Here is a 19,896-nt window from a genome sequence, read left to right as displayed (position 1 = left end):
CTTAGCTGTGAGCCTTTGTACAAAATAAATTTTAAAAAAATAAAGTCTCATACTTCCAGCATACAAAGATAAAGGATAAATATTGTTGTTCTGAAAGGGAGGAATAGGGGCATAAATAGGAGGTATGGGACTACAGTGCAATAAGGGAAACAAATTCTGTAGTTTCTCTAGCCCATGTTTCCAAATGTTCCCAAATTCCTCCACAAACCAGTTCCAAAGGCCTCAGAGCTGCATGGTCACAACTCACATTTAGCCACAGAAACAACCCCCTTATCTGTTATCAATTGTCTGTATTTATTTTTGTGTCAACTGACCAACTACCCAAGAGAACAACTTAGAGGAAGGATTTATGTTGGCTCACGGTTTGAAAGAGCTCAGTCCACAGTTGGTTGGGCAGAATATCGTGATGGGCAGAAATATGTGGCAGAGGTATCTCTTCACCCCCAGATGAGCAAAGAGCAAGGAACAGCCTGTGGACCAGGTATAAACTTCAAAGGTCCAACATCAGTAACCTTCTACCTCCAGATGGCTCTTCTGAAAATTTCTACCACTTTCCCAATATCATCACCAGCTGGGGACTAAGCATTCAACTTGAGCCTGTTGGAGGAGATTTGATATTAAAGCCATGCTGCTGTTTGGGGTGTTTTTTTTGGGGGGGGGGTTGGTTTTTGGGTTTTTTTTTTTAAAGACAATCAGGTCCTTATTATTTTATAATCAAGACAGGAGTTGAGACTCTATCATAGTCTGATTAAATGGAGCTCCGTGAGATCTTGGAAAGCTTAGAATAAAACAGAAGAGGATCTCATTGTTAGCCCTGAGGGCTAACCTTCCAGGTCGTAAACAAAATCAAGTGCGATGAGACTGACACCAGAAATCAGAATCCCCATGTGGACCCCTGCCCTCCCCTAGTGTCAGTGACACAAGGAGCGGGCATCTCTTGTGTCCTTCAATGGCTGTATTGATTCTGTGGGGTGAGTGGGAGCCAGAGACTTATTTTGGATAAGACAGGGCTGATAAGGCCAGAGATATGGAAAGAGCAGCCAGGTCAGTGAAGAAAGAGGTGCCATTTTCACAGCCACTGTTTTGTCTATGTCATCCTAGGAGCAAAGGGAAACAAAAGTAGTCAATTCAGGAGTGGGGAAGAAGGGGGGCGGGGGAACGTCCTTTGAGGCAAGTTTGTAGCTCAAGTTCAGTAAAGCTGGGAGAGGCACCATGGAGCCCCAAGCCTACCCTTCCCCCCCCCCCCACGCACACTCATACTGGTGGTTTTCCTTGTCTGAGACAACCTCAAGTAGCTCTCTGCTTGGAAAAGACAACAGGGGGGCTGCTGAGCCCCTGGGGTCTGGACTAGGATTCAGTTGCCGGTACCACCCTGGAGTTTCGGCTTCCCGTGATTGTGTGCACCTGTTCCTCATGCCTGTGCCTGGCAGCCCAGCCTCCCTGAGGGCCTGAGGGTCAGTCCAGCTGTGTACCTTGCCTGCTCATGTGAGGCTTGGCCCTACTAGGTGACCTTCCTTCCACAGCCCTGTGTGATGGGCTCAGAGAGGAACTTGGTGTCCAAACTGTGCTGTTAACATGGCTCCTTTGCCCTGCATTGTATGTGTCTGGCTGTTCAGGAAAACCAGACACAGAAAAGGCTGAGTGAATTCACCTAGACATCTTCCCTGAGGCTGTTGGAGGGCCATTCCCATGACATCCACACACAGCCCCATGTTCCAGGTATGGCAGTGGGACATCGTGTGGCTGCTGCTGGAGATAGGGGTTCCAGGAGTTGGTGCTGGCCCAGCTAGCTGCTCCCTGCAAAGGCTGGACATTCTGTCCTTTCCACACAGAAGAGAGGGCTCTCCCCTACGGTCTTTATCTTTGGCACATCCCTCACTGTGACTGGGCCCAGTCAAGCACCCATTTGTTTCTGCCTCTGTATTGCACTGTACATAATCATAAACTAATGACTTCCATGGTTTGGGTACAGGCTACCCACTAGTCAAATGCTGAAGGTGGCCCACAGGGCTGTCCTCATCAGGCTTAGGCTGTCGTGGCTTGGGGCTTCCTTTTTTTCAGCTAGCTTTCTCTTCTTGCCTTGCCCTTGACTGGTGTACCCACTTGGACAAAAGATGCCATCATCCTTTCTCTCCCCAAGTAGATATGTGTGCTCACTTTCAGCCTTCTTCTGACCTTCATCTAGACAAACATCAAAGATGGTAAGGGTGAGGGGAAGGTGTGTCCAGCAGCTATCCATTAGAAAAACAAAAATCAAAATAGATCCACATAATTTGTTGTAGAACCCAGGACACCGGCCCGTGAGCCACAGAAACAAGTGTTCTGAGAAGCAGCACCTTCACAAACATTTGTACATCCTTCGCCAGCACTTACCCCAGAATTACAAGGAAACTCTAGTGTGGCCTGAGAGTATCTGTGAGAAGACAAACAAGAGGGCTGAATTCCTGCCTTTTCTCTCTCTGGCCCAAACCTTAGTTAATAACAAAAATGCTACTGTGTAGCTCTAAAAGAAATAGCTGTTCTTCCCCCCAGAAAGTTCTCTTTGTTGGGCACAAAGCAAGTCAAAGCAACAGCAGGTTCCCAGAGAAAACCGTGGAGCAAAGTCCTTTGTGTCATCTTGGTTCCAACCAGCAAAGAGAGAAACTAGAAATCCAGATGTGAAGAGGTTTTTCTTGTTCTGACAACACAATTCAATTCTGACAAAAGCCACATGGAGTCAGTGCAGACAGAACATGTTCCAGCAGGGAGGTGCCCAGCCAGGGGGGGCGAATCGGTGCCAGCCAAAGCAAGTCCTCAAGTCACCCGTGCTTCTGACTTGCCTACAAATTTGGATGTCCCAATGAACACTCATGTTCGATAGTTTGCTAGAATAGCTTGCAGAACTCAAGAATGCTCTATGCTTAATGGTTATCATGGTATTATAAAAGGAGACAACTCAGCAAGAAAGAGCCAAATGCAGAGGTCTGTAGAACAGAGTGTCTGGGGGAGGGGAGGACTTGGGGCTCCCACATCCTCCTTGGGTGCACCATGCCCTCAGAACATCCAAGTGTTCACCACACGGGAAGCACCACTGAGCCTCCATAGCCAGAGTTCTACTATGGAGTCTTTGTTTTGTGTTGTTGTAACAAGATACATGGGACCTAGTACTTGATAAGAAAAAGAGGTTTATTGTAAGCTCATGGTTCTGGAAAGTTCAAGTTCAGCTAGCTACATCTGATAAAGGCCTCTGGCTCTGCCAGATGGATTTGAGTGGCAAGAGCACATCAGAAATTGGCAAATTGTGTGTGTGTGTGGGGGGGGAAACAGACATGTGAGGTGGGCTCCCTTTATTACAACCCACTCCCAAGGTAACTAATCTAGTCCCATCTCATTCCCACAGTGTGCTATTAATTCCTTCTGAGGGTGGAGCTTCCATGACTAATTATCTCCTACTAGCCCTACCTCTATGGGAGGAGCCCTACCCAAACCCTGGCATGTAGGAGTTTCATTGCCAGGCAATGGATTGAATCATTGGCCACATGATTGAATTCAGTCTTCATTCTTATACCCTTTCCCCAGAGATAAGGCTAGCCCCAAATTCTAACCCTGTAATCTTGTCCTTGGCCCACATCTTAACTAAGGACCCATCTGGAGCCACAGATCCTGGGGACCTCATTAGCATCACACAGAAACTCCTATCTCAGGAAATTCCAAGGGCCTTCAAAGCTCTGCCAAGAACTGGCAACAAAGACCAGATATATTCTTTATTATTTCATATTGCCCATGCCTTCCTGACCGCAGAGGAAAGTCTTGTAGACATCTCTTGCTTTTTATGTGGCCAAGATTGACTTTGTGAAGATTTTTGGTCCTTGCACAGAGGGCACTTTAGTAAAAGCTAAACAAACATAACAGGCCTCTCGGTTGCATGTAGTAGCAATGGACTCTAAATTAAAGAGAAAAGTCAGTTACTTTAAGGATATCAAGGAACTGACCTAAACAACAACAGAAAGACTGGAGAGGCAAGCTCAGAAGAGCACAGGTGAGCCTTCACCCAAGGCTCAATACTATTTGTAAGCATTATGCCCACCTTTGGTCCTCAGCTCCACCTAGATCTGACCCCTCCCTGCCGTGGAGTTCCCGCCATACAGCTGGCCCCTCCCTCTTTCTGCCCAGACCCACCTGAACTCCCATCTACCTCACTTCCTAACCCCCAGACCCTGCTGCTACCTAAATTAGAGGCTGCCCTGAGCTCTCTCTCCGGGGCAAATGTGGCTCCTCTAATAAACCTTATAATAATCTTTCTCCTGTGCCTCCCTGCCTCTGTGTGGTCCCCTGGGATGGATGTGACAGATCCTTTCACCATTCACTCTACTGCTCAGGAAGCCAAGATCTGAGAATTACCATTCTAGGCCAGCCTAGACAGGAAAGTCTGTGAGACTCTTATCTCCAATTAAGTACAAAAAGCCAGAAGTAGAGCTGTGGTTTATGTGGTAGAATGCCAGCCTTGAATGAAAAAGCTAAGGGACAGCACCACCCAGGCTGTGAATTCAAGCCCCAATCCTGGCACCAAAACTTTTTTAAAAAATAGAGTCACAGATAGGTGCTTTGGACCCTACCCCTGGGGCTGATGGGAATCTGTTCTCATATCTCAACGCTGCTCCCACAGCATGGCCCACTGACCATCCCCACCTGCCCAAAATTCTTCAGCCTGGAATCTTTTGTTGTTGTTGTTGTTGTTTGTGGGGCTTGAACTCTGGGCCTGGCGCTGTCCCTCAGCTGTTCAGCTCAAGGCTAGAGCTCTACCACTTGAGCTACCACTTCTGGTTTTCTGAGTGGCTTATTGGAGATAAGTCTCATGGACTTAACTGCCCTGGCTGGCTTTGAACCACGATCCTCAAGATCTCAGCCTCCTGAGTAGTTAGGATTACAGGCGTGAGCCACTGGCGCTGGGCTTCAGCAGAGAATCTTAATCTAAACATGTGAAAGCCCACCCATGAGTTCCCCCTTGCAAGTCCTACCTGGCAGAGCCATTAACCGTAGATCGCTGGAACCAGGCCCATTCAGGCAATTACTATGAACTCAAAGCACCTCAGGAAACTCCCTGCAACTCTCCACGCATCTAAGACCCTACTTTATTCCCTCCTGCCCCTGCTACGATCTATCATGACCATCCTAGGAGACCACAAGGAGCAGGCAGGCAGAGGAGAAAGATTATTATAAGGTTTATTAGAGGGGCCACATCTCCCCTGGGACAGGGAGCATTATGGTATCTGCCCCTGTCCAGCTGGGTAGCTCTGGGACCAGTCTCTAGTGCAAAGTAGGTCTGGGTGGAAGAGAGGGAGTGGCCAGCTCCATGGGGGTGGCTCTAGGGCAGAGGAAAGCTCAGGTCTGGGTGGAGCTGAGGACCTGAGGTGAGGATAATGCTAACAGCCCCTAGGGCACCACCTTGTGTAGCTAGCTCCTCATTCTTCTCTGGTGTTCACGATGTTCCTCTTCAACTTTCCATTAAAGTGGATCTTGTCTGTTTGTTTTCTGCTCTTCTAATATCCTCATGACTGTTTCCTAACTGGAACCACCCCCCACTGGCTGCCACCTTTGTGGATTTTCTCTCAGCCCATTTGATTGGCTCCGATGCAGTCATGAACTTGAACTGCGGAGCAGCAAGGTAGGGAGGTGTCTGCCATGGGAAATGGGACCCTAATTCTCACTGCAGGAAGTCCCCTCCACCTCCAAAGAGATGGGTTCCAAAAAGCTGTGTAACCAAAACCACACACAAGCCACTCTCCACCCTCAGGTGGGTATGAGATTGTAATCAACAACATCATTTTTATATTTAATTTTTAAATATGTTTTATTAGGCATAGCTTTGTCAGTAGTAATTTTCTTCTAACCTTTGGGTAACTGTGACTTTCTGTTCAATATGCTACAGTTTCACCATATTTGGGTGTTCCTGTGTTCTGCTTAGGACTCATTGAACTTGGGGCTGGGAAGGTGGCTTAGTGGTAGAGTGCTTGCCTTGCATGCATGAGGCCCTGGGTTCGATTCCTCAGCACCACATAAGAAAAAAGAAAAAAGCCGGAAGTGGCGCTGTGGCTCAAGTGGTAGAGCGCTAGCCTTGAGCTGAAGAGCTGAGGGACAGCGCCTAGGCCCAGGCCCCACGACCGGACCCCCCCCCCCAAAAAAAAAGAAAGTGTCAGGACTCATTGAACTTATTTATGTCTAATTCTTCACTAATTATTTCACTTCAGTTATGTCTAGTCTGATATTTAACTCATCCTTTTTATTTCTTTAAGTTCTTTCTCAGATAGGGTTTTATGCTTTTGTCCAGGGCTGGCCTTGGATGCCATCCCAAATAACTTGGGGTTAGGATTACAGATGTGTACTACTAGGCCCTACTCACTGTTAGGAAAATGGAGGAGAACAAAAAAAGGAATAGACCAGTCTTGGTCTTCAACAGGGTAGGAGTATTGATTGCCAGCAAGGGCACAGACCTTCCTACAGGTGTAGAGGTTGTAGGGACTGGATCCAGGTTTATGTAGTCTTCACAAGGAAGCAGAAAATTAAAAAAAAAAAATGGGCTGTGGTCTTTTGGGGGCAAGGGCAGTGCCAGGCCCAGAGTAGAATGCTCTGCCTGGGGTGAGCTAAGCCAAGGTTAGAGTGACCTGCCTGTGTACATGCATGTGAGCAGATACCTGGTGCTTTGCTTGACATGAGGGAATAAATTGGGAGTCAATCCTCATTTCACATCTATTTTTTAAAATCTTTGTTCTTTACCATGATATTTTTGTTTTATGGTTTCTAGTTTTTTATTTTTTTAAAATTTTCTAGTACTAGGTCTTGATCTCAGGATCCCCTCCTACTCTCTTAGCTTTTCTTATACAGGAATGATCAGCAAGATACAGAGAAGCCACATTTTGAGAGGTGGAATAGAGTCTTTATTAGAAAGCCTGGGACTGCAAGGGAACTTGCTTCCCCAAAACTTAAAGCCCAGTGTAACTAGCACAAAGCTTATAAAGGCAAAAACCACAAGATCGGTGTGAGGAAGGAGACCTAACCTTTGCTTTGTGTTATACATAAGCAAAGCAAGTTATGTAGTGTGAACAATGAGGGCAATCAAAAGCCGTATTCTCTGGAGCTAAACTACACGACACATCTGCAAATCCAAGAATGACCTATTTCACCTCTAGAGTTTTCAGAAGTCTCCATGATGACAACGAGGAGAAGATGGTATTACTTACTCAGTATCCATATTTCACTTTTTTACTCTACCTCTTGGGCCATACCTCCCCTTCCACCTTTTTGCTGACTTATTTGCAGGTAAGAGCTGGCTTTGAATATGAATCTGCAGATCTCAGCCTCCTGAGTAACTAGGATTACAGGCATGAACCTGTAACCACCCAGGTTAGCCCTTGTTTTATCTCTGCCATTATTTTAGGTACTCTTCCTTTGTAGCCTCATCCAGAGATGACTCAACCTGGAGTCCTCTCCAACTCCCCTCTTGACAGGGTTTGTTTCTCTGTGGAGGATGGTTCATGTTGGTTGAGGCGTTATTTTTAGCAGGCGGTTTTTGCCTTGCCACGCAATGGTGGTTTATACTGAGAGTTCTTGGCTCTCTGAAAACTTGCCTCCAGTGTGGTTTTTCATTTGTTCCTCCTGAGTATTTGAAGCTATAGCTTGAGTGGTTGGGGGAGGTGAAGTAAGGTGGGCAGGTGGGCAGAATGAGTAACTTTAAAATGAACACACCCTCACAAAGTTGGCCTGAATCTTTCTTTCTAGTATAGGTCACTGGCCTGGTTCTTCTGTTTGTCTCTTTTCCTTCCAAACATCATGACTCAGGGCCAGGGAGTCCAGAAATGCAAATATGAAAGTCCAGGTCAAGTGGGCATTGACGGGGCAAGGCTCAGTATTCACTGATGTCTATTTAGAAGAAAACCTTTTCTCCAAAGCCTTCACCTTCCCATCTTCACCCCTTCCTCCACATCTCTCTGGTCTCTCTAGAACTCTCGGATACCATTAACAGATGGATGAATCCTTTAGAATCAAGACTCTATCACTCTAGGTCAGAAACTTTCAAACGCTCACTGTGCCTCCAGTAGAAAGTCTACACCACTGTGGATGGCATTCTGGGTCATCCATTTTGTGACTTTCTCCCATCTCTTCATTCCAACAGAGCTCCTCTCTCCCTCTCCTGGCACCCTGTCGCTTCTCTAACTCCAGTGGTACCTATCGGTCCCCTGACATTCATATTCTGAATTGCATTTGAGCTACTTGTGTCCACTTCTCACACCACTCAGTGGATGTTTTTGGAGGATAGAATGGAATCTCTTTGTATTCATTTCGTTATCTTCCATGGGACCTGGCAAAAGGCATGTCAAGGAAGAGCTATTCTGACCCTTAAGGTTTTCCCAGGCCTCTTGATGTGGATTAGGTTAGGCCAGGTTGGTGACTTATGACTTACACAGGGCAGGTACCTGAGCTTTGAGCAGATTCTGCCTAGCTTCAGAGTCATTGCTTTAGTGCAAGCAAAAGAGCTCAACAATAGCAGGAGTACAAAGCTAGTAAGCAGGCCCCCACATTGTGTCTCCCTCCACCCCATTCCTGAGCCCCTTGGTAGGGCTCTGCTTTGTAGCACTTTATTCTCCTGGCCTACCACCTATCTTTAAAAGCCCATGCAGTTCCTGGGTGGGTCCATGTTTGAAACTGAATCCTGCCTGGCACAGTCAATTGTAAAAGGCAATACCATCTGGTAGGCATCTTGTCAGTGCATAACACTTATCTGTATGACTTGGAGTCTGTTCATGTCAACAGGGAATCAGGAGTGACCCCCAGAATGGGCAGAGGAGAGTGCAGGAAACACTCTTGGAAACTTTATTGAGAGACCACTGGTAGTGGAATTGTGGGTAACTATGTGTGTGTCACAGCTGTCCCTTGTAACGTGGCTGGTCTGGGACAAACTCTTGTAGGTAGTTTTTATTGTGTGTGCATGTGTGTGTGTGTGCGCACACGTGTGCGCGTGCTTGCGTACATGCATAAGAGCCTGAGTGCTGTCCCTGAACTTTTGGCCAAGGCTAGCACCCTATTACTTCCAGCTTGTTGATAGTTAATCGAAGTCAAGAGTCTTGTGGACTTTCTTGCCTGGGCTGGCTTTGAACCATGATCCTCAAATCTCAGCCTCCTGAGTAGCTGCCAGGATTGCAGATGTGAATCACCAGCACCCAGTTTGTGAGTTTTTAAATCAAGGGACCTCTCAATCTTCTCCAACAGATTACAACAGCAGTGAACTGAAAACGGCCTGCAGGAAGCATGAGCTTTATGTGAGTTTCCAAGACCTAGGATGGCAGGTGAGTTCTTGGCCATGAGGGCAAAGGTTCTGAGTAGTTCGTTCTCACCGGATAGCTGCTGTTAGCAAGGACCTGGAGCTTCAGGGCTAAGATGGCTCCCTCCAGGGAAGCCCTCAGCACCCACAAATGCTCAGACTGCTGGGGCGTCAGAGAAAGCCTCACCTGCTAGTGTAACAAGCGCTTTTCTTGGCTTCCCAGGCTCTGAGACTCTCATGGTCAGTGCTCATATCCTCCAACACTCTTACCTCATTCTTTCAAAGCTACAGGGCATGTAAGATGGGTATATATTACAATTTCTGCAGTTGTATCATCTGCAACTATACAGATTTATTTGGACACTAAACCAACTTTGTTTCAACATTTTGAAAAAAACACCAATTTCTCCAGTGGCTAAAAATTAGCTCAACCTATACGGAACACAAATGTTTTGCTTCCTATCTGACAGGTACCACTAGTTTGTATGAAGCAAATTCAACTAAGGATGATAAATGATGGAATTCTTTCCTTTTTCCTTACCCTTTTTTTCTTCATCTTTTTTTTCCTTTCTTCTTCCTTCTCTTGCCTCCTTTTCTCCCCTCTGCCTTTTTTTTTTTCTTCTTTTGCAATACTGAGGATAGAACCCAGGTCCTTTACACATGCCAGGCAAGTACTCTACCATTGAACTACATTCCTATCCCAGAAGATCATTTCTATATGCAAGTGAGTTGACAAGAACACCATAAGCTCCTACAGAGATCTTTAGGCCCAAATACATAGTCCCTAACTTACAATGGGTTGACTTAGGATTTTTTTTTCCACCTTTATGATGGAACCAAAGCAATATACATTCAATGGAAAAAATATTCCTTTCAATCTCGAACTTGCCTTGAACTAGTGATACACAGATCCTCTCCAGAGATGGCGGTAAGTGCAGCTCCCACTCACTGCACTGCTGAGTTTGGGTGTTTGAGAAGCAAGATGTGTTGGAAAGTTTTCACGCCATGTGGCATTAGGCTATAACCCTAAGTTAATCATAAAGCTAGCCACTTGCAGTCCCAGGCAGCTAAGGCCACATGGATCTGCAGGGACAAGGAATCAGACCCGAACTTCACACCCCAGCTTTGCCAGTCTCTTGTAAACTTGGACAAATGCCTGTCTTTTTGCACCTGTCTGGCCACCTGTCCACGATGCTCCCTCCTCACGGGGTTCCTGGGAAAAGAGGCTGTAGGAGTGTGCTGACCTTTTGCTGCTTCCTGTGCTTTCATGTCAAGGACTGGATCATTGCACCGAAGGGCTACGCTGCCAACTACTGTGACGGGGAGTGCTCCTTCCCGCTCAACGCCCACATGAATGCCACCAACCACGCCATCGTGCAGACCCTGGTGAGCTCTGAGGTGCAGTTCTAAGTGGGAATCCAGCCCCAGCCACGCATCATTAATAATGCTTCCCTTTCCCCTTCTGTTCTGGACCAGGTTCACCTTATGAATCCTGAGTATGTCCCCAAACCGTGCTGCGCACCAACCAAACTGAACGCCATCTCAGTTCTTTACTTTGATGACAACTCCAATGTCATCCTGAAAAAATACAGGAATATGGTCGTAAGAGCTTGTGGATGCCATTAAGTAGAAGCCAGTCACTGGGGACACCTGTTCCACTCGGATTCCTCTACTCACCTGCCTTACCAGCCATACAAGCACAGTGGAAATGGGACAGAGGCCAAAGCCACCTCCTGCCGGTGCCTTATTGCCCAATGAAGATTTTAGATCTCATTAATGAGATCCTTTTCACTAGGTAAAAAACTGCGATTGAGTAGTTACGGGTCTGTAAGACACTGAGTTTGGACATTTGCAGTATGAGGTCTCAGTAATGCAGAAATAGTGAATGCCACCACCACTCCCAAATTAGTTTTAGCTTTAATTTAGATCAAGCTATTCATAGTATTAATGATCTTGAAGAGTGGACTTGTCACAGAGAAGGGGGTGGTGTTCCTGTTCATAGATCTCATTCCAGGAAGGATAGTTTCACACAGCCTGGACTGGAAGCAGGCTCTAGAAGTGCCTTTTTGTCTATTTGTGGCTACATTTGTGCTGGCATTGTATTAGTATAAAATAGCATAAAACTATTCAGTCCAAACGACCCATGTCCACACCTCCCCCTTCCCACAGTTGTATTGTTAGGACCCAAAGTGGCACAGTTGCTGGGGAAGGCGATGGGGGAAGGCAGTGGCCTTCAGTTGTTACCAGGTAGTGTGAAAAGCAGTGCTACACCTCTTCATGGGACTGGCTCTGAGAAGCACCCAGTCTAGTTCACTCACACAGCCTTCTGCCTCTTAGTGTACAGTAGCTACCCATGCTGCAGGGATACCAGTGGGGGGAAAGGCACCCTGCCTCCAAGAAAGGGCTAAAGCCACCCGTGTGCTGTTTATGAACCAGAATCACAATGTCTCCTGTAGAAAGCAAGGCTCAGATGAAATCTTTAGAATATTTTTTAAAAGTCTTTCTCACAATCATGTACTGGGAAACCAATTTCATACTAAACTGATTAAATACATTTATAATCTATTTGCACTTACAGCTTTTTTTTTGTAAATAGAAGCTATAATTTATTATTTATTTTATACTCATCTGTAACATTTAAAGACCAGACTTTTTTCTTTAAAAAAAGTTTATTTAGAAAGTATAGTGTAAACAAAATTGTACCACTTTGATTTTCTTTCAATACAAGATTCCTGATGCAAAGCTGACGCCATTCACAATGGTGGGCTCCTCTGACAGAACACTGCTTTTCTTTTTAAAAGGACATCTGTGAACCAGGGATAATAAAGGTTTGTTGAGGGTGGAGAAGTGTGAACTGCTGTTACCTTCTGCCTCAGACAGTAGACTGGTCTGGTTTCTGAGTCCTTCCGCAGCCTGTGCATGTGGGGTGTGAAGGGCGCTGGACAGAGCGGCCATGATGAACAGCGATTCCCTGGGGTCCACAGCTTAACCTTAGTCCAACAGATGCAACACTCAAGGATGGCATGAATTAGGACAGAAGCATCAGCCCATCACTGCAGAATTCAGTCTTTGGTCTTGAGGTCAAATGAATCCTATTCACAGAATACAAGTGAGCTTTCTAGAAGGACGGACTTGGGAACAAATCAGAAATGATTTCTATCAGGTTCCCAGAGAGATGTGTGGTATCTCTGGTATACAGGCCTGGAAAAACCATCCGGCACTGCACTCATGGCAAATTCAGGCAGAATCTTTTGCCGAGTTTATATATAATAGAGGACCTGCCTCGTGGGACTCTCATAGACCCACTTTCTACAGACAAGGTAATCATGTTCACAATGAGCAGATCAATCTCTCACTGCACGTGAAGCCACAAAGGATCGTGACAGCGTCTGATGTGATCACACAGTATCTTCTATAAGCTGTGGCTTTGTTTTGAAATCTCCAAACTCTAGCCCAAGCATATGATTAGGTCGGTGTGGCCTTCAGATCACAGAAACATCAATAGTGCCTCGAGGGCAGCTTTCCAGAACTCATGAGTGCAGAATACTGCTCTTTAAACGCTGCTTTTGCCAAAAATAGTTCCGCATTTGACTTGACTCCTTTTGGCTCAAAGGAAACTACTTAATTTGTCAAGAGAAGATTGAAAGGGATGGGTCTCCCCAACAAATACTTAGTTTGCACAGTGAACCTAGAGTTATGAGAGAAACTTAGGAATCTTAAGTGTGTTGTCCTAAACACACAGGTAGAAGATACTATGAATTTAGTACATTTAGCTTTCTGGAAAACCATCTGAAACGCAGACATCTGTATGTGGGAGTCCACACCCTGGGTCCCAGAGACCAGGCAGGACAGGTAACATCCAGCAGGCTGGTCTATAGTTCATCCTTCGCCTGACGCAGAACGAAGCGGTGCAGGGAGTCCAGGTCTCTGCCCCCACTGTGCTCACCGACCTTCTCACCCCCGCGGAAAAGCAGCAATGTGGGATACCCCCGCACCTTCAAGAGAAAGAAAAGCACATGCAGACCATTCCTTGAAAACAACCTCCTGTAGCTGAGGCTGGAAAATTTGCAGCTGACTTCTGAAGATGTTTAGACAACATAAAATTAATGCACTGAAGCTTCGGCTAGTCACCATGACTCTTTCTACCTCTAATAGGCTTACCTACACAGGGAATAGGCTGAATATGCACATCTGCAATACCTTACACTTCTAATTCCAAATATTCGAGGACTGGAGATTGCTAGCAGTCTCCATCTTAACGAACAAGCTGGGCATGATGACTGTAATACCAGCTATGTGGAAGGTAAGGTATAAGGATCAACATCTACAGCTTGCCCCATGCAAAACTAAAAGACTTAACAAAAGCAACTGAGCACCAGTGGCTCACACCTGTAATTCTAGCTCCTCTAGAGGCTGAGGATTGTGGTTGAAGCAAGCCTGGGCAGAAAAGTCAGTAAGACTCTTAACTCTAAGCACTACAAAAGCTGGAAGTGGAGCTGTGGCTCAAGTGGTAGAACACTTAGTCTTAAGCAAAAAAAAAGAAAGAAAAAACTCAGGGACAATGCCCTGCTGAGTTCAAGCCCTGAGCTGGCAAAATAAAGCAGGAAAGGGGATCAGGATGTGAATCAAGTGGTAGACTTCAACTGCCAGACACAAATGCAGACTGTGAGCAAGGGCAGCGACCAGCTCTGTGCATGGTGGGCAGGTCCTCAATGGATTTTCACAAATGACAACTACAGGCCACCTGTGTGTGTGAACAGCACCAGGGAGAACGCATAGTTGAAGGAATTTGGCCCAACCACTGGCACTCTGGCAAGGTCAGGCTCACCGGTGCCTTTGCTTAGGGTGCTGGCTCTTGTGAACCCTCCTGCACCCCTCGGGGATCTATGGCCCAGTTCTGGGGCAGTGACAGCAGCTCGGCCTAGCTCAGCCCACAGTCTGCATGGAAACATCTGGTGAGTACTTAGAATGCTACCTCGCAGAGTCTCTTCTGCTTCTGAAAACCACACAGCTCAAAGCTTTGTTGGAAGATGAGAAGTGGCAACCTCGGTCTTACAGTCCCGGCTGTCCCGGGCACAGTCCTGCCCCGCCCCTGCCCAGGTACCCACCGAGTACTTGCTGCAGACATTCCGCTCAGCTGTACAGTCCACTTCCGCGATCTTGACCTCTGCCAATCCAGGGAAGTCCTTCCTGGAGAGCTCCTCCCAGGTAGGTGCCAGGTTCTTACAGTGGCCACACCTGGGAACAGACAGTGACCGTGCTGTGAAGCATGGGAAACATGCTGTGATGGGGGCACTCGGACAAAACCGCCACTCACCATGGTGCGTAGAACTTGATGAAAGTTATTCCTTCTGCAATGGTGGCATCAAAGTTCTTTTCAGTGAGGGCCAGCACTGCACCCTTCAGGGAGGAAGGAGAAGGCCAGGTTCAAATACATCACTTGAGGCACAAGAAATACCATGTTCCAGGAACCACATACAATGCCTATCTTGCTCCAAAATCACTTGCATTGCACAAGCCACGCACGAGGCAGGCTGCAGCCCCTGGAGCTGCTGCGATGGGGGTACAGGACACTCACTGTCCAACTGTGCCTTTCTCGTGGGACACTGCAGCATGGGGACAGTGGGTGTTTTACATAACACAGGCTGCTTCCCATTCCTACATCCAAAGTAAGAAAAATGTTCTTCCAAGCTCCAGATGGAGAATCTCTGCACAGGATCCAAAGCAATTTGCTTTAAACCAAGTTTCTCTCACAGGATTGTGTCTGTGGGTTCCTACACAGCTGGGTCTGCGATCCTCTCTGAGATGATGGACACCTTGTCTCGTGATGCCTTGTCACATGTTACTCACAGGGCTTCTCAGGCCAGGTGGGGCCCCTGTAAAACAGTACTGCCCTTCTTTACATCCAGAAATATGCCACCACACTCACTGAGGCCACTTCATGGTGGAAAGCCTCATTATAAATAGAAAGGGTTGTGTGATGAAAACATCTAACATGTAATTGCCTGCAGTTTGGGCTGACCTTCAATAACCACCACACAGAGCTGCGGGATCGTCTGTTGAAAGCAAATGAGCTGTCAACACCCAGGCTGTCCCCACTGTACGAAGGTGCAACGAGGAACGGGCTGTGGGGACAAGGGGGCTCCCTGCTGGATTTTCCACTTCCAAACCAGAACTCCAGTGAGTGGTGAGCAAGCAGCGCTGAGGGCTAGTAGCTGGGAAACGAGCCTCTGATGTCCTCGGGGAGACATGCCAACGTCCCTTGACTAATGTCACCTGCAGCACAAAGCTACCCATCTATGCGGACCTCCTGTAATGCTCCACATGGCGACACACTCTCCCCTAAGCACCCTCATCTTGAAACCAAACTACACCTTCTTCCTTCTTGAGTCCTTACCTGTAGAACCACCTCTTTTCCTGCCCTCCCCTGCCCGACATGCTCAGAAGAGCTGCACTCTGATGCCCTCTTCCATCTCCTTTCTCACCCTTCCTTCAGGTTCTGTCTTCCTTCAGGTTCTGTCTTCCAGGGCCCAAGACAACAGTGGATCAGACACAGCTGAAGGTCGCATCTCCAAACCTCCCAGGGGCTCCCCAGCCATCAGGACCAAGTTCTTGGCCCCTGGCTTCTTCCCTGCAGCTCCGCCTGTCCTGTCCCCATCTTTGCATCTCACCCTGCGCTCCTTGGCCTGCTACCATCCCGCTACCTCCAGCATAGCTGCTGACAGCTCCCGGGCCTCCTCTGGGCCCAAACTGCTGCATCTCCCCACTTAATGTGACTTCTGTGCACACATGCTGTCACACCTTCCCCTATACACTTGTACCTGGCACAGGCACGAAATGTGTTAAGTGTTTAGTCTTGTTTCCTGGTAGCACAGGCCAGTGGGTGAAATAAAATAAGGGCTTGGTTAAAACATGAAGCTACCTGAGTGAATGCAGACAGCAGGTTGGCACATCAGAAGCTCCCCTAGCGGATGAAATATATACACACATGTGCACAACATCCCCCAAATCAATCCTGTGACCACACCCCATACTGTGCTAAGGTGAAGTAACCCTGGGCACTTGTGGTATAGGTGGAATGGGGCTGGGCAGCAGCCAGAACTTCACAGCAAACTCCCTCACATTTATCACCCAGAGCAACTAGGTCCAAAAGGAAGGCTTCATGAGATTAGGAATAGGTTTTCTGTGTGCCTCGGGGTTTGAGAAGGGAAATTCGTATTTACCAAGGCCTTTCAGCATGTAAAATTAGATGAAGAACATGTTTTGGGTTGAGAAGGTAACTGAAGGCAACCATTCGAGTTTAACGGCCCCTCTGTGTACAGGTGAGGTTGAGGACAATGTCCTCTCTCTGCAGGTGGGTGGGCAGTCTGGGCCACCCCTGTCATTCTCACCAAGGGCAGCAGGCACGTACCTTGTCACCTGTGGGCTCAGCAGCCAGCACTGGGGCCTCTGAGGGCTGGATGGTCTCTGGGGCTCCCACCTCTGGCCCCTGCAGCTGTGACTCGATGTAGTCTCTCAGCGACTCCAAGTCTCGCTTCCCCTTGTACTGATCCACCTGTGGGGGACATGGGCCATGTGAAGATGCTGCCCCCCTCACCTGCCGCCTCAACCCCATCACCATTTGGGGATGGGGCAGCACTCTGCTGCCCAAGGAGTTCTGAGAAGCTGGGCCAGGTACGGAAGGAGGGAAGAGGCAATGTGCTTAACTACAAGAACCTCTCAAGTGAAAGATGCTTGCTCCAGCGGTGGATGTGGCCTTCTGCCACCAAGTCAGCGGCCTCCAGCTGGGGATGGGCCATCGCCCAGGAACCAGATGCCGACCTACCTTCTTACCATCTCGGAACCAAAGCAGAGTGGGATAGCCTCGGACCTGGTTTTCTGAGCAGAGTCCATAGTGCTGCGTACAGTCAACCTGAAAACAGAGTTGCTGATCAGCTTAATCAAGAAGGCCTTCTTGATTAAAGGGACATGCTCAGAAGAGCTGCATTCTGATGCCCTCTTCCATCTCCTTTCTCACCCTCCCTTCAGGTTCTGTCTTCCAGGGCCTTCTTGATTAAACGAACTTTGTATTTTAGAAAACATTAAAAAAAAAAAGATGCAGCTTTTAGAGAGACTTCTCCTAAAAGCCAAAATACACTCAGTTTATGGAGTGCAATGATGAGATTTGAACTCACATGAAAATGGCAATATTTGGGCAGCAATTATTTTAGCCTGAGCAGGTCAGCAGCTAGAGTTACAGAGACTGACCTAACATCTGGGTACAGGGTTGGGCAGGATGCTTACATGGGCAACTCCCAGCGCCAAATGGCACAAGGAACTCTCACGTTCACACCGAGGCAGTTTCAAATCAAGGAGAGCAGGGCTGGGCTGTGGCTCAGTGATAGTGCAAGTGCCTGGCACACACAAGCCCGGGTTGGAGTCTCACACTCCACATGTGCAAGCAGTCAATTTTGTGGCAGGTGTACTTGGCATACAGTAAAGGTGAGGCTGTGAAGATGTCCAATTTAGATCATGCATCCTTTAAATCTGTAAGCTTTATTTGTCAACAATTGTAGCTCAAGCTTTTTATTCCATTTAAATCTTTTATAAAGATTCTGCTTGCCTAACATTTTCCTAGAACAATTTATTATGCCCTTTTCTTTTACTAGTGGCATTAAATTGGGCTTATCAGGACTAAGGTGTTTTACACCACGCCAACAGATTAGGGTATGACTGTTTTACACCTTTAGACTTCAGTGAGGGCCAAGAAGAAAGCCTCAAGTAGAGTACAGGGAGGGCATGAGCAGATCTGGGGCCCTGTAACCCAACCAAGCTGCCCAGAGAAGAGCCCCCCACCCCCAACCTGGGGGCTGAGTCTTCTCATGCCTGCTTCTGCTGGGACCTTGACTGAGATAAACTGATTATAAACCTCTCAAGAAAGCTCAGGAAGCCATTGAAAGGAAGCATACAGTTAGGAGATAAAGGGATTATTTTACAATTATCTCCATAAAATGTTCAATATAATCATAACATATAATTAGAACACATAAAAAATATTTAACAAATGTGAAGGAACCATTTATCTACTAACAATAATAAATGATCACAGTTTATTCCATAGGCTCATATGAAAGCAGTGCGTTTTTACCTCCCAACTACATATCCAAGTTTGCCTCCAGTTGCAAAGGGGCAGACTGAGGCATGAGCATTCTAAGGCTAGCCAGTCAGGTCTATCCAGTCCCTAAGTGGTGCTTTTGTCTACCTTGTTGTAGTAGGTAGACTGACACAGCTACTTCCATATACAAACCAACCTGTGGCAAAGTAGAAAATTGGGATTTTCTTTTCATGAAAAGGAAACTCTGGGGCTGGGAAGGTGGCTCAGTGGTTAGAGCACTTGCCTTGCATGCCTGAGGCCCTGGGTTCGATTCCTCAGCACCACATAAGCAAAAAGAAAAAACCCGGAAGTGGCTCAAGTGGTAGAGTGCTAGCCTTGAGCTGAAGAGCTGAGGGACAGCACCCAGGCCCAGAGTTCAGGCCCCACAACCGGACCCAAAAAAAAAAGAAAGAAAAGGAAACCCTTCTGGTGATATCTGGTGGATGCCAGCAGACAAGTGAAGTTCAAACGGCCCAGGAGTTGCTCTTGATAGTTCCAGAAAGTCTGGTTACACGGAAACTGTTAGACAGCGCTTCTGGCTTTTGGTAAGTGGAGACAGGTGGAAAAAAATCCCTGGCTAACAGCAAGGAAAGGTATGCAGTGAGCCTATGCAAACCCACAGCCCAGGGCCCTTCAAGAGAGAATGCCTGAGTGAGTTCCACGGTGTGCTGTGGATGTTCTACAACGGACTACCCTGTGTCTCTGCAGAAAGGCTTCAGGGCTGCCAGTTCAGAATTGGCACTCTCTTCAAAATAAACAACACAGCCAATGCCCTAATTTTATCTCTAGGCTGTGGAAAAGCTAGCAAACTCTAAAGCAGGCTGCCACTGGTGGAGGTAAAATGAGTTGTCAAGTGGCACACTAGATGGAACTAATAAATCAAGTCTGCAACTTTGCACACAGAATAAATAATGGGCTACTCCATTCATTAATCCAGCCCCACACAGCCAATTTCCAGTTTAATAAGGGCTTTCACCTACCTTGCCCATCTTGACAGCTTCAGAATGTTCGAGGCTCAGAGCCAGCTGCTCCCAGGTTGGAGCCAGAGCTTTGCAGTGACCACACCATGGAGCGAAGAACTTGATAAAGTGGTTGCCTTTAGTAGAGGGCCAAGAGAGAAGGGGTGGGGGAGAGGATCTGTGATTTACATCATGCTGTATGGTAAGTTGACTTGAAGAATCAGATCTTTGTTCACCTGCTTAGCAAACCTCAGTTCACTTGAACCTTTTAAGTGGTAAGGAATGACCTGCAGTCCTATGTTTATAATGAGTTCATAATGATACTCAAAACGAAACCTTTCAAGAATAGGAAACCAATTCACAATTAGAAAACTGGCAGTAAACAGCAAGAATCAGGCAGTTAGCCTGTATTGTTTATGAACCATAACCATAACCAAGAAGCAATAAATGAGGATAAGTTTTTCTCCTGCTTAAAAAAATGAAAGGAAGCCAGATACGGGTGGCTTATC

At 47.0% G+C, this 19,896-nt stretch overlaps 2 protein-coding genes across 2 annotated transcripts in view; one reads left to right on the top strand and one right to left on the bottom strand.

Moving 5' to 3' along the window:
* Bmp6 (bone morphogenetic protein 6) overlaps positions 1 to 12,142 on the top strand; it is a 176,608-nt gene extending 164,466 nt beyond the window's left edge. The window contains exons 5-7 of the mRNA XM_070024606.1: positions 9,244 to 9,320; positions 10,571 to 10,681; positions 10,772 to 12,142. Of these exons, the coding sequence (XP_069880707.1) occupies positions 9,244 to 9,320; positions 10,571 to 10,681; positions 10,772 to 10,921 (338 nt within the window). The 3' untranslated portion in view covers positions 10,922 to 12,142. The remainder of the gene's footprint in view (positions 1 to 9,243; positions 9,321 to 10,570; positions 10,682 to 10,771) is intronic.
* Positions 11,946 to 19,896, bottom strand: part of Txndc5 (thioredoxin domain containing 5) — a 29,102-nt gene continuing 21,151 nt past the window's right edge. Inside the window, exons 5-10 of the mRNA XM_070024607.1 lie at positions 19,409 to 19,524; positions 17,121 to 17,207; positions 16,707 to 16,850; positions 14,613 to 14,695; positions 14,404 to 14,533; positions 11,946 to 13,290 (exon numbers count right to left, since the gene is read on the bottom strand). Of these exons, the coding sequence (XP_069880708.1) occupies positions 13,168 to 13,290; positions 14,404 to 14,533; positions 14,613 to 14,695; positions 16,707 to 16,850; positions 17,121 to 17,207; positions 19,409 to 19,524 (683 nt within the window). The 3' untranslated portion in view covers positions 11,946 to 13,167. The remainder of the gene's footprint in view (positions 13,291 to 14,403; positions 14,534 to 14,612; positions 14,696 to 16,706; positions 16,851 to 17,120; positions 17,208 to 19,408; positions 19,525 to 19,896) is intronic.

The sequence above is a fragment of the Dipodomys merriami genome, unplaced genomic scaffold (genome assembly GCF_024711535.1).
Source record: "Dipodomys merriami isolate MVZ:Mamm:240054 unplaced genomic scaffold, mDipMer1.0.p SCAF_16, whole genome shotgun sequence".
NCBI classification, from domain to species: Eukaryota; Metazoa; Chordata; class Mammalia; order Rodentia; family Heteromyidae; genus Dipodomys; species Dipodomys merriami.
Note: the sequence above shows the minus strand (reverse complement) of the source record. Positions and strands in the feature narration are given on the sequence as shown.